Below are 14869 nucleotides of genomic sequence, written 5' to 3'. Positions count from 1 at the left end.
ACCTGTCCCTGGTAACCACCAATCTACTTTCTGTCTTGGGATTTGCCTCTTCTAGATATTTTATATAAACAAATCATGCAATTTGAGGTCCATTGTGTCTGGTTTCTTTCACTTAGAATGGCTTCTCCATTTGTGCCTTCTTATATGTTTGATTTTTTTTTCCTGCTGTATTGTTTGGGTTTCTTCTCATTTCCTTTTCTGTGTATTATTTTAGTTATTTTAAAAGGAAATTTCATTTCACCATTATAATATTTTAAATACTTGTATTTAATCTATTTTAATATAAGTACAGAATTATTAAAATACAGAGGAGCACTGATCAAACATCTTTTCTTTTTTTACAGTCAGTCACCTTTATTCCAGGGCTAGAACAAGGCCACGCACACTGCAGACAGAGGCGCACAGGATAGGGGTTCTCACAGCTGTACAGGGGGCGGGAGTGCTCTGTCCTGCTCTTTCCTAACATACCCCAACGGGAAGGACAGTTCATGCTCATTTCCCCCACTCCCAGTTCTACAGGTGCCTCTCTCTCCTTGAGGGAGAAGTCAGACAGGGCTGGGGAAACTGAGGACAGTCCATTAAGGCCAAACTGGAGTACTCAAGGTGTATGTGTTGAAGACAGGTGTCCACAGCAGTGGCCAGGGGGACAGGCAAGCTGGGTGGGGCTAGCAAGGTGCTCTCCAACCAGTCTGGCTTCTTGCCTCTTTCCAAAGCTCGGCTGCCTCTCCCACTAAAGTTTTTTCCCCACATCTTAAAGGCTCCTAACTTAAAACTTTCCCTAAAAAGTCTCTTGAGATTGAATGTAAATTTAAAGTTAAAAATGAGTTATATATATATTTTTTGACTGTATAGCCGTTTGACTCTGTCCCTCCCTTCACTGTGGCATTCCCCTCCACCCCATCTCTGGCCTAGACAATAAGTTAATGCTAGACACCACAAAAAACTACAGACACAGCAGTGCAGGTTTAATATGCATATACGTAGAATATATAAGCACGCACAGTATGGTCAAGGGCATCTTGGGACAGGCAGGAGGCTGGGCTCACTGGATCCTAGTGATCTGGCTAACAGGTATCCACAAGCCCAAGATGCCAGGATGTTGGGGGAGAGGGGTTCCCATGGCCCCTCCTGGGTGAAACTGGGGATCAGTGCAAAGGAAAAGCCTGTATTTAGCGTTTTCCCTTCTTTCTGGCTTGGGGTGTTTTAGGCGAGGGAGACAGGGAAGGTTGCCTGCAATTTCCATGCTGGGACCCTGTACACGGGGCAGGATTGGAGTTAAAATGAAGGATCTAATTCCCCAACTTCCCTAGTTCAGGGTCAGTATATGCAACAGTCTGAGTAGGGATAAAGGGGCCCTCTCTGCCCTTGCCCCCCTCTCAGGCCCAGTGGGCCATTCATTGTCTTGCAAATGGGTTTCAGCCCCAGGCAAGTTCGCTATGGATTCAATGTGTCCAAAAAAGTTGACAGCAAAACCTTCTTGGGGTGAAAGGGTTATACCCAACTTTATTTCCAGGTGGCAGGTGGCAGGTGAGTCACTAAAATCCCTTTCACTCAGAGCGAGTCTGCATGCAGCAAGCCAGTCTCTGCCTCTGGGCCTCTCTGCACACATAGTCGTTCCGCACAGCCGTCCTCTGGGCCTCTCTCCTCGGCGCTGCCACCACTCCAGCCTCTGCTCAGCTCTCCTGCAGCCTTGCAGCCATGCCACTGTGATGCACCCATAGCACTGGGCGGAGCTCTTTATAGTCAACAGCCATGTATTGCCCACAGGTGTGCAGTGAGCTAGTCAACCAGGTTCAGGTGAGAATCTTGGCTACAGGAACTCTCATTTTATCCACAGCCATGCTCCCAGCACAGGCTCCCCAGAGCAGAGGTGGGGGTGGGTACCCAATACTGGGTGCTCGGTGGGCCTCAAACTGTGGGGCCAGGAAAGGATCCAGTGGTCTCTCTCATTACATCCCTGACTCCACCCATGGCAGGCTCATGAGCACAAAGGGGCCTGCTTGCCCAGGCCCTCCACCCTGAGGGACATCTGGAGGCAACTCCTCAGCCAGGCCAACACGGGGGTGCACACACTGAGCTCAGCTTTCCTCTGCCCCTTTCAGGTGGGCTTGGGTAGCCCCACCTTCCTTCCCAGTGCTTTTCATGAGATCCACCCCCGTCTCCACGTCTCACCCCCACCTCAGCAACCCAATGTAGGAAAATACAGGTGTTTTCTGATCCCACATTTTAGGGATGTGGGGGAACAGGGACAAAAGGGAAGGAGGAGGAATGTACCTTGTCTTGCCAATGGGTTTCAGCCCTGGGCAAGTTCACTATGGATTCAATGTGACCAAAGAAATTTACAGCAAAACATTCTTGGGGTGAAAGGGTTATACCCAACTTTATTTCCAGGTGGCAGGTTAGTCACTAAAATTCTGTTCACTAAAAGCGAGTCTGCAGGCAGCAACCCGGTCTCTGCCTCTGGGCCCCTCTGTCTGCACAGCCGTCCCACACAGCCAGCCTCTGGGCCTCTGCTCTGCTCTCCTGCAGCCTTGCAGCCCTGCCACAGTGACACGCTCAGAGCACTGGGCAGAGCTCTTTATATAGAGTCAACAGCCATGTATTGCCCACAGGTGTGCAGAGAGCTAGTCAACCAGGGCCAGGTGAGAATCCTGGCCACAGGAACTCTCATTTTATCCATATGCCTATTTCTATTTGCATATAAATAGCCTCCATCTTCCCATAGAGCGTGGAAACCAAGCCCCTCCTCCCCAGCCCCTCATAAGGAGAAACTAGATAGACAGAACAGCCCCAGCATGCACACAGTAAGGGGCTTAGGACCAGGTTAGCAAGCGGGTAGATTGGGGTGGGGGAAGGGAATGGTTCAGTGAAGGCCCACCTTCCTCTCCTTCCTACCCCTTGCCTGGGTTTTCTTCCATGGAGGAGCCATTTGATGATCTCTTCCTCAGAGGGCTGCCAGAGAATGTTTTTGTACTTCTTGGCACTGGGGATACAAGTTAGCTTGTTGTCCAGCTCATCCTCCTCAGAGATCTTCAGAACATGGGGTTCTGTAGTCAACCACCATAGGGAGTGTAAGGCTGGAGGCACCAGAGGGAGGGGTGAGCACCTCGGACACTGATGACGTGCCAAAGTCCCCGGCTGCTGCCCCCTCCCAACCTGAAAAATGTACCTTAGGCTAGCCAATCCTCGCACCGCTGTAAATCCAAGCTCTGCCTCCCCCTGCCTTCTTTAAAAACTTGCTGCCTGTCTACTTATGCATGACTTCCCCAGCCTCTATTTCTGTAGACTGGGGAACATCGCCCAGAAACTGAGCTCAAATAAACTACCTGGCCCTTTGTTGCCTCTCTTCACCTGCTTATTTCAGTTAGAATTTATCTTACATTGGAATTTATCTTACATTTGGTGCTGAAAAACCAGGGAAGGAGCGTGAGCGTGGGGCCCTGACCAGCCACCAGTGGCCCCGCCCCCTCCTTCCCTGACCCGGGACCTCAGCCTGCTCTCCTCTGCGTGGACTATTTTCCTGTGAGTCCTCCAGTTCCCCCAGTCTGTTTCCCTTCCTAACTCCATTTCACCTGGTCCATCCAAAATCGTAGCTACGTCCAGGTTTGGGCATCCAGCCCATCTACTGCAGGCATCCGGGATACCTGCCCCTGGCCCTGCGGTGGGGGAGACGTCCCTCACCCAGGCCCCAGGACGTCTGTGGGCATCCGGCCCGCCCCTGGCCCTGCGGTGGGGGAGACGTCCCTCACCCAGGCCCCAGGACGTCTGTGGGCATCTGGCCCGTCCCTGGCCCTGTGGTGAGGGAGACGTCCCTCACCCAGGCCCCAGGATGTCTGTGGGCATCCAGCCCGCCCCTGGCCCTGCGGTGTAGGAGAGGTCCCTCACCCAGGCTCCCAGGACGTCTCCCCTGACTTGGCGCACTTGGGATGCTGGGCGCTCCTCTCAGCAGGATTAGTTGGGAAGTGGCGCAGACATGGGGAACCAGCCCTCAAAAGTGGAGGCTCAGACCCCACTGCGGTGTCTCATTTCTAATTTGGCTACTCTATATTTGTCCTGGGAAGTTCGCAAATAGAAGCCAGTCTTTCTTTGCTCTGAGACTGGGCCTCAGTATCCCTTGGACAACCAATCTCGCTGGCCGCCCGAGGGAACTTTCAATTTTAGCCTCCTCACCAACTTGACTAATTATTACCACCGGAGTGGAAAGTGGGGTGAAATCCCATATGTGCAGGCCTTTTGGACTTTGCACACCCGCCCAGATCTGTGTCTTAAGTGTGCTCCTTCCCAAGTTTTGTTGGCCCAGGCTTCCATCAAGGACCGCCAAGCTCTACCCCTCCTATTACTGGGAGGCTCTTCTCTGGCGGGCTTGGTGGAGGATCTTGGCTACCCCCCTTCCCACTCCTCCAGGCCCACCACGGGGGCCAGTTCCCTTCCTCAATGTTCATGTCCTCACCCCTCCTCCTCTCTCTCTCTCTCTACCATCTTGTTCCCCTTCTCCTCTGGTCTCTCCACCATCTTGTTCCCCTTCTCTTCCAGTTTCTCCATCATCTTGTTCCCCTTCTCTTCTGTTCATGCCACCATCTTGCTCCACAGGTGCCGACTCCCATTTGGATAAAACGGATAAAACTCCCCCATATCCTGGTCCCCAGCTTTCAAGTTCCGCATTGATTCCCAGGTTGTATCCCCCACTACCAGTGTCACCTCCTCCATCCCCTCCTTCAAATCTGCCACTGTCTTACTCACCGCAGCTAGCGCCCAAATGGTCTAGCCCTCCCGTAACCTGCTCTAAGTCACAGCGGTCTCAAGCTCATGTGATGGCTCCTCTGAGGGAGGTGGCAGGGGCTGAAGGGGTGGTGTAGGTTCATGTTCCCTTTTCCCTGGCAGACTTGTCCCAAGTAGAACAATGATTGGGGTCCTTCTCCTCCAACCCCGTAATGTTCACCAAACAGTTTAAATGTCTCACTCAAGCTTACAAGCTCACCTGGCACGATGGACACATAGTCCTCCAATCCACCCTAACTCCAGAAGAATATGACAGTGTCACAGCAGCGGCACAACACTGTGCCAATGAAGCCCACACCACAGATGAACGGGAACCTATGGGCAGAGAAGCTGTTGCTCTACAGGAACCCCTGTGGGATTATAGTTCTCCCGAGGGTGAGGCATGCTGAGATCACATGGTTCACTACTTGTCCGCGGGTATGAACTCAACCGCCCAAAAGGCCATCAATTATGATAAGCTTAGAGAGATTACCCAGAAGCCTGATGAGAACCCATCAGAATTCCTCAAGCACCTCAAGGAAACCCTAGGAGCTTTTACTAAGACTGACCCGCCCTCAGCATTGGGTTCCTCCTGGCCATGCATTTTATAACTCAGTTGGCTCCCGACATCAGGTGCAAGCTTAAAAAGGCTGAGGATGGTCCCCCAGACCCCTCTAGGAGAACTGGTAGATATGGCATTTAAAGTTTTTCATGCCTGACAGGACAAGAGCGAGAGGAGGTCAGCTGCCCGACTGGCAGAACAGACTCGTGCCATAACAGCTGCTCTATGGCCAGCTCATGGAGATCCTCGGGGTGTCCCTGAAAATCGACTTGAACCTCCAGGCCCTTGCTTTCAGTGTGGCGAAGAAGGGCACTGGGCACGGAAGTGCCCCAACCCACGCAGACCGACCAAACCATGCCCCAGCTGCGGTAAGCAAGGTCATTGGAAAGTAGACTGTCCACTAGGAAGTGGTCCTCCTCCGGCGGTGGGGCAAACGCCCTCGAAAGACTACCCTTCAGACCTGCTGGGCATCCTCAAAGATTGAAGACACCTGGACTTGAACACCCCGATCACCCTTGCTGAGCCCAGGGCCAAGCTGTGGGTAGCGGGTAAGCCCATCTCCTTCTTGGTGGACACGGGGGCTACCTACTCTGTTCTCCCCTCCTTTAAAGGGCTTTTATACCCCACCAAAGTCTCCATAGTTGGAGTCATGGGAACCCTCTCCAAGCCTCTAGAGACAGACCTGGGGGCCTGCACTTTTCAAGGTATCCTGTTTACCCATTCCTTTCTAATCATGCCTTCCTGTCCCACCCCTCTGTTAGGACGGGATCTGCTCTATAAGTTAGGAGCCTCTATTTCCCTCCCACCTTTTGAATGCTTAGGTTCCCTCATTGCTTTAGTCGGCGAAGGAGGATTGGACAACAGGGACCTGAGTCTCCCAACTCCCTGGACTGCTGTCAATCTGGTCGTGTGGGACATCTCCACCCCTGTGGTGGCAACCCACCGCACCCCGGTTTTAATACGCCTTAAAGACCCATCCCACTTCCCTTCTCGGCCTCAATTTCCTATTTTGCAGGCTCACTGAAGGGGACTACAGCCTATTGTTAATTGTCTACTCTCACAGGGGCTTTTAGTACTGACTAATTCTCCATGTAATACTCCCATCTTGCTGGTAAAAAAGCCTTCTGGAGCATATCACCTCATTCAAGACCTCCAAATAATTAATGAGGCTGTTATTACCTTACACCCAGTAGTGCCTAACCCATATACTCTTCTGTCTCTGGTCCCTTCCAGTATCTCTCATTTTACTGTACTAGACCTTAAAGATGCCTTTTTCACTATACCTCTCCACTCAGACTCGCAGCCGCTATTTGCCTTCACATGGGAGGACCCTGACAGCTGTCGATCTAGACAACCGACCTGGAAAGTTCTACCTCAAGGTTTTAGAGATAGCCCCCATCTTTTTGGACAGGCCCTGGCAGAGGACCTCTCGTGACATTCAATGGGTGAGAGTACTCTCCTCCAATACGTGGATAATCTTTTACTTTGCAGCCCCTCGAAGGAGGCCTCAGTTCTGGACACCACATCTCTTCTTAATTTCCTGGCAGACCTGGGGTACAGGGTATCCCTGGCCAAAACACAGCTGTCTCTACCCCAAGTTACATACCTCGGGCCAACTCTAACTCCCACCACTAAAGCCCTAATGACAGGCCGAGTGGCTGCGATTAAAGCTCTCTTGCCACCGACTTCAGGAGCTGAGATACTATCCTTTCTAGGACTGGTAGGGTTTTTCAGACACTGGGTGCCTAACTTTGCCCTTCTGGCGAGACCACTTTATGCAGCTGCCACAGAGACTCCTACTGGGCTGCTAACTGCACCCACCGAGGTGGCTTCTGCTTTCAATCAGTTGAGGGATGCATTGCTCTCATCCCCTCCGTTAATGCTCCCCAACTTAACTAAGCCCTTCACCCTATATACAGCAGAGAGGGCAGGGGTGGCAACCGGAGTGCTGGTACAGTCAGTGGGGCCGGGGTACCATCCCATTGCCTTTCTCTCCTAACAGTTGGATACCACCACTAGGGGGTGGCAGCCTTGCTTCTGAGCCCTGGCAGCTGCAGGAAGTCTGACCTGAGAAGCCCTGAAAGTAATGCTCCAACAGCCCATTACTGTGTATTCCTCACACCAGTTACAAGATCTTTTAAGTCATAAGTCCCTGGCCTCCTTGAGTCCTTCAAAGGTACAGGAATTCCATCTTCTGTTCATTGAACATCCACAGGTAACCCTACAAGTCTCTCTACCCCTTAACCTAGCTTCCTTGCTTCCTGTCAGCAATCAGGCAGATCAGCCCACTCATTCCTGTGTAGAGATTGTAGAGGCTCTTGGAAAACCTAGAGAGGGCCTACAAGACGTGCCCCTCAAAGACCCTGACTTGACTTTTTTCATGGACGGAAGCTCGGTGAAGGGGAGTGATGGGGTGCGAAGGGCAGCCTATGCAGTGGTGACTCTGTCACAGGTAATAGAAGCAAACCTACTCCCATCTGGGACCACCTCCCAAAAAAACGAATTAGTGGCTCTTACCTGGACATTACAGCTGGTAGCCGGGAAGAGGGCCACAGTTTATACTGACTCTAAATATGCCTTCCTAATTACACACACTCATGCTGTGATTTGGAAGGAAAGGGGCTTCCTTACCACTAAGGGAACCCCAATCATCAACAGCAGAGCTATCAGCCATCTGCTACAGGCCCTACAGGATCCCAGAGAAGTGGCCATCATGCATTGTAAGGGACATCAGACTGGAAACAATCCAGTAACCAGAGGTAATACTTTGGTAGACGCCACAGCCCAACAGCTGACATCTGAGTCTAGCCAACCCTCTGTGCTGTTTCTTTCCCCCTCTCTATTGCCCCAATACCCCGATGATGAACGGCGACTGCTTCTACATCAAGGGGGGACGTTGGGAGATCAGGGATGGATATACCTCGGAGGATGAATTGCCCTCCCCCAAGCTCAAGGCAGAGATAGCATATCCAAAATTCATCAGTTTCTACACATTGGGCCGGAGGCCATGCACCAGTTTATCTCCCCCATATTTGCCCCTTATGGTCTCCGCAAGGCAATAGATCAGGTGCACCAGACCTGACTACTTGTCAATGCGTCTCGTCTCAGGGTGCTCTGAAGACCCGGATAGCCCTCCACCAGATGAGAGGAACAATCGCCGGACAGGACTGGCAGGTTAATTTCACCCATATACCTAAGCATAAAAAGCTCCAGTATTTACTAGTTCTGGTTGATACTTTTCAGGGTAGATTGAAGCCTTCCCCACCAGCCAGGAAACTGCTTCGGTAGTGGCACAGACATTGGTGGCACATATCATCCCCTGTTTTGGCCTGCCTACCTCACTACAGTAAGACAACGGGCCTGCCTTCATCTCTCGGGTCACTCAGCTAACAACCAAGGCTCTCAATATCACCTGGAACCTCCATATACCCTATCATCCCCAGTCATCCAGTAAGGTCGAAAGGGCTAATGGTCTCCTAAAGGACCAACTAACTAAGCTGTCTCTGGAGGTAAAACTCTCATGGCCTGACCTCCCTGTTGCCCTTGTCCGACTGCATGCAGCCCCCCAGGGGCCCTCCGGGTTGAGTGCATTTGAATTGATGTATGGTAGACCCTTTTGTTTAACACTGATTTGCCTTCTGATCCATCCCCACTAGTATCTCCCATACTTCTCGCTGTTGCGACACTTCCTCAGGGAGCACGCAGACCAGGTCCTACCTCAGCCTGCCTCACTTTCCAGCTCAAAACCTGCTGAAGTCCTCCAACCAGGAGATCAGGTCTTGTTAAAAGAACTCCAACCAAAATCTCTCCAACCTCACTGGACCGGCCAATACACGGTGATACTCACTACGCCCTCGGCAACTAAACTGCTCGGGCATCCTTCTTGGTATCACTTGTCCAGGCTCAAACAGGTGCCCAGACATGATGATTGGGCGTCTTGTGAGGTGGGTCCTCTTAAGCTGCGGGTTAGTCATGTCAAGTGCAACCAGCCAGATGAATAGCCCTGTGGTCTCCAGGCAGAGCTACTCTGCATGGAAGCTTAAGCTCCAACTAGCTCTTCCTCACAGAGCCGAAGCCCAAGAAGTGGGCACCCAAAGTTACCCACGTGTGGGTTGTACTGGTACACACAGACATCTTAAACACTTTCTCAAACCCAACTCTGTGCTTTCTGTATGACCAAATCTCTCATACATGTACTTTCCAGTCCGACATGTATGGGGGATGTCATCCTGAATTAGACACATGTAGAGTTCATGCGGTAGGGGATACAACAAGAGGAGTCTCTGACAACATGTTCACAAGAATACAGGATAGGCTATACATTACCATTAGTGACCCATGAGATCAACGCTGGGAGAAAGGAGCACAGGGCAAGCTATATGATAGTTACCAAGCCTCCCCACAGGGCACAGTTTACTCTTGATTGCTCCATGTGTTTTCAAGTTCCTTCAAACAGCGCATGGCAGAAATATCACACATAAAGGTCAATCAACTGTTGCTGCACAAGTGCTCACCCCTCCTGACTGAGCATCCAGCCGTCAACCAGCCTTAAAACCCCCCACATCACCCCCCCCTCAGCCGGAAGTAGCCAGATTGAGTTGGCATCCATTATAACCAAAAGGCTGGAATGTAAGGCTGGAGGCACTGGAGGGAGGAGTGAGCATGTCCGACACCGATGACGTGCCAAAGTCCCGGCTGCTGCCCTCTCCCATGTCGGACACTGATGACATGCCAAAGTCCCTGGCTGTTGCCCCCCCCCAAACTGAAAAATGTGCCTTGGGCTAGCCAATCCTCACGCCACTGTAAATCTAAGTTCTGCCTCCTCCTACCTTCTTTAAAAACTAGCTGCGTGTCTACTTACGCCTGACTTCCCCAGCCTCTATTTCTGTAGACTGGGAAACATCGCCCCGGGGAACTGCGCTCAAATAAACTACCTGGCCCTTTGTTGCCTCTGTTCGCCTGCTTATTTCATTTGGAATTTAACTTATAGGGAGTAGGTCAGGGCTGCAGATCTCACAGATGTGCTCAGTGTAGGAAAGGCTGTCTTAGTTCAGCTTGTTGCCCTCCAGGAAGGGATGTCCTCCTTGCAGGCCGATCTGAGCTGTTCTAGCTCTTTAAGGGATCAGGTCCTGGAGGAGGCTCCCATACTCAGCCAAGACGCCTCTGTGGCTGAGCGCTCAGGGCAAAGGCACACGGTGTCCCGGGAACGAGCAACATCTGAAGCCTCCTCCTCGGCTCCCGCCATCACTGCTGCCGGGTCAGCCCACCCAAAAGTATTCTTCACCAGAGTGTTTAATGACATATTTGTATTGCTTCGCTGCTTTAATAAACAAGGCTACATTTATATCCGAAGTACCAGTTTAGTAATCCCTAGTCTACTTGTGAAAGCAAGTTAGGCTGAAGCAGAGCATCCACTTCCTCAAAGGTTCACATGGCCCTTGGGAAATGGGTCACAGGTCTAAGGATTCCAGTTTGGGGCAGATGCCAAAATGGCCCATCTACATTCCAAGGGAAAATTCGCAGATTGAAAGGACCTGAACCATCACCCTTGTGGTGTAGCAAATTCACTCACCGACAAAAAACACTCTGTCCAGACCTTTACAAAGTACCCTGCGTGTAGGTGAGCAGGCTCTGCCCATGCCCAAGGGAAGAACACCGATCTGGAACAAGATCCAAATTAGACACCTACAGGAGGAAGGGACCGAGATGACCAGGAGGTGACAGCCACAATTCAGATCAAGGAACTGCTGCTGGGCATGGGCACAGTGATGGTCCAGGGTGGCCAAGTCTTCAAGAGAACACCCGCAGTGCGCACTCTCTGTATTCTTAAACGTTGGCAACAAATTTTAAATGGGTCAAGCAAATCCTATCCGGGTACACAGAGCAGTTGTTTGTACCTAGGTCTGACCCCTCATCCTCTGGAGAGAATGAGGCCTGTAAAAGAGCGTCGCCAAAAGCCGCACAGCCAGGTGGGAAAGGCAGAGCCCAACGGTTCCAGAAAGCTTCTCTCAGGAAACCCCCAGATCATAAAATACACTTACCCTCCACCCAGGCTGAAACCCCTCCAGGAACGCGCCTCGAGGCCAGGCGGGCCAAGAACAAGGTCGCAGTCCCGCCCTTCCCTGCCCACCGCACTGCACCCAAGGTTTCACTGCCTCCAGGACTTCGGCCCCCGAGCCAAGAATGTCACAGCCTGCCACCTCCTGCTATCCCCGCCCCCCGGGCACTGCGGGTTGCAAGCCTGGCGGCTCCCACTCCACGTTCCCAAGGGGCGGCGCACACCCCTTCCTCCACCACCCTATCCAGCCTCCCGTGACCGGCTGCCGGCACTCGGCGCGCCCCAAAGCTGCTGGAGCCTAGCTACGGCCGGCCCCTGCGGGGCGCCACGAACGCGCCGGGACGCCGGAGAGGAGCGAGGCGCGCGTGCGCCGCACGGGCTTTATTGCGTCACCGCGACTCCAGAGCGCGCGGCTCCAGTGGGAGCCCGCAGCTCGCACCTTCGCACTTGCCCATCTTCCCCTGCCAAGCGCTCTGCGGCCGCCGGGCTGGCCTGGTTGTCCGGCCTGCTGCCCCTCAGGTGCAGGCGCGCGGTGGTCTCAGTGAGCATGTCCATGAGCAGTTCCTGTTGCAGCTTCAGGTAGTTGTTCTTCTCCAGCAGCACATGGCTCTTGGCCCGCCGCACCTGCGCCTTCCAGTCCGAGATGGTCGATGAGGACCGCGGCCGCCGCGACCGCACCGGCGGGCCCTCGGCCGTCTACTGGCCGCCGCGGAACACGAAAGCCTCGTTGCTGAGGCGCGTGCGCGGCGCGCCGTAGTTGAGGCCCAGCTCGGTCTGGCTCGTCCGGTGGTCCAGCAGGTAGAAGGTGGACATGGAGGACATGCGGCGCAGCTGCGGGCGCCTCGGCGAGAAGCGCCGTGAAAAGTGGTCGGCCCAGAACTGCCGCAACTGCCCCCGCAAGCGGTTGGCCAGGCCCGAGGCCTTGCGCCCAAAGGTGTCCAGGGCGAGGGGCAGACGGGCCTCGTCCTGCGCACCGGTGCCCGGAGAGGAGCTACCAGGACGCGGGCGACCGGGTCTGCGCCCTTGCCTTCCGAGCCCCAGTGTCCTGAATGATGAAGGCGAGCCAGGGGCGCTGCTGAGGAGCAAGAATCCGGGTAAGCAGCCTGCTCCGGCAGGCTGCCCCCGCACACGGCGAGCCCGGGTGGCCAGGGCTTGACCCTGTGGCTGGCGCTCCGGGCTAACCCGCTGCTGCCACTGAGCCCATCCCTGCACTCTCGCACTAGCAGGGGTCTGAAACAACCTTCTCCAAGAGCCCCTGTGTGTCAAGCCCTGAGGACAGATATGCAGATGAAGGACCACACCCCTGCTCTTGGAGTTCTGGGTCGAGTTCTGGGCGGTTGCTGGGAGGGGTTATGGGCGGGCAGGAGGGAATGATGGCCGGTACTTAAAAGGTGTGCAAGACTGCTACGTGAATTGAGGGTGGGTTAGGGAGAACCTCTAGGCGGAGTGAAGAGCCAGGCAAAGCTTGCATGTTGCAGATGGGAGGAAGAGTTTGGGTGAGGTTGGTGTAGGGTACTCAGCTGGGAATAGAATGAGCTAGACTGGGACATAGACCTGACTGTGGGTACAAAGGCACTGCTGAAGGATTACAAAGCCAGGGCTAGGTCTGGACCTGAAAAGTATTTGGTAGGATATTTAGCATAACCAACTGCATTGCCACGCTCATCATTCAGTTCTTTTACAACCTGGTACTGGCACCTGCTCTGTGCCAGGTCCTGGTCTGGGCAGAGGATCCCAGCACAGCCTGTGCCTGCCCTCAACATACTACTGGTCCAGCTGGGAAGCCAGGTGTGTATGCGAATCACAGTGCAGTGTGCTCAGTGACATCCTGGGGGCATGTGCCATGGACTAGGATCAATGCTTAGGGTGGAGGTAACAGCTTTGTGCAGATTATACATTTTTGTCCCAAGCAGACTACATCCTCAAGGAAGCTGAAGTCCAGATAACAGACAAATCCCATTACCCCCCACAAGAGCTGATTCTATTGTGTGAGAAGAGCACTGTGTGTTCTCTTTTAAATTCCTCCACTCTGCACAAAAGGTGAAAAGAGAAAACTATCATGCCTTAATTAATGAACATACTTATCCTCACATGTAGTGGGGCTGGGGTAGATAGTACTAACCCCTAGATCTGGCACAGGAAGGTGTCTCTGAAAACCCCTGGAGGAACCAAGAGATGAAACGAGGCCCACCCTTGAGGTCGCACCTTCCCGGAGGACCCGTCCCCACAGTAATCCCTGCTGCCCGTTATGCCTTACCTGAAGGACGGGTGGGAGGTGCTGAGCAGCTGCCCTAGGCCTTGCCCCATCTCTGAACCACTCATCTGCTGTCCACCAGCTATGACTCACAATGCCTCCAAGCCAGGCCAGCCCAGCACAGAAGGGGGCTGACAGCCTACCTATAAGATAGACCCTGGGCTCTCCCCTGTATTCATTCAGCTCATTTATTGAGTGCCTCCTGTGCTCCTGACATTGTTCTAGGAAAGTGAAGAAGATTCTCCCTCATGAAGCTATTTTTCTGGGGTGGCAGATTGTCATAAGCAGAGCCCCAAATAGGAATTTGTTCTAGGGGAGTGAAACAAGATAGTCCTCCATGAAGCTTACCTAGGGTGCCATGGGTCAGGTTCCCTGAAAGCAGTCTGAGATGAGAATTCTCATTTGAGTGACTTACTGGGGAAGTGCTCTCAGGAGAAAGGAGTGAGGGAGGCAGGACAGGGTGAAGAAAAAGCTAACATAAGCTAGTGTGGCTTCAAGTGGTGACTAGCTTCAGCTTGGTCCCACTGCATACATTGCACCACTGAGATAGGACTCCTTATCACAGGGCAGCACCCTTTGGTACCCTCCCCTCCTCCTCCCACCCCTTATTTCAGTCAGTTATTGGCAGGGGCAGCTTCAAGTTGTCAACCAACACTTAAAGCATCTATGGGGTACATGCACCACCAGTAAAAGGGATCCGTGGGGCCCCAACTGCATGGAGGACAGAGGAGAAGAATAGATAATAACAATGAAAGGAAAGAAAGAAGAATTTGATCGTGATAACCTTCAATGAAGAAAATAAAATAGAGAAAGAGATTTTAGGACAGATGGAAGGGTAGAATCAAATTTAGACAGTGCTCAGTGACAGTACTTGATGTTCATGCTAGGGCCTGAATGATGAGACCGTAGCTACATGCAGACGGGGCTCAAGGCAGGAAGGAGCCGGGCTTGAGCGATGGACAAGCACCATGTATTGAGACAGTGGAAGGAAATTAAGTCAATCCTCCCCTCACAGCACACCCAGTTGTCATCACCTCTATTTGGCATTCTTGACCCCAAGTGCCTCTTCTTGGTTCTCCCAGTTAACCAGACTCCTGCATGGCCCTACAAAGGGGTACCATATGCTGGGGCAGAGCCACATGGCAACACCACCTCCTGGGAAACTTTTTTCTTGAACATTTTTTTTTCTTGCCTGTACATTTCTTTTTTCTTTTTTTCTTTTTATTATGGTATCCTT

The 14869-nt window shown here is 52.7% G+C and overlaps 1 protein-coding gene across 1 annotated transcript; it reads right to left on the bottom strand.

The window, feature by feature from the left end:
- Positions 1–11767: 11767 nt before the first annotated feature.
- On the bottom strand, positions 11768–14511 carry CBY3 (chibby family member 3). The gene is given in 3 exon segments (XM_073221522.1): positions 11768–11846; positions 11848–12450; positions 13636–14511. Coding segments are annotated over 3 exon segments (747 nt in total). The 5' UTR covers positions 13701–14511.
- Positions 14512–14869: the final 358 nt, after the last annotated feature.

The sequence above is a fragment of the Manis javanica genome, chromosome 14, assembly GCF_040802235.1.
Source record: "Manis javanica isolate MJ-LG chromosome 14, MJ_LKY, whole genome shotgun sequence".
Taxonomy (NCBI): domain Eukaryota; kingdom Metazoa; phylum Chordata; class Mammalia; order Pholidota; family Manidae; genus Manis; species Manis javanica.
Note: the sequence above shows the minus strand (reverse complement) of the source record. Positions and strands in the feature narration are given on the sequence as shown.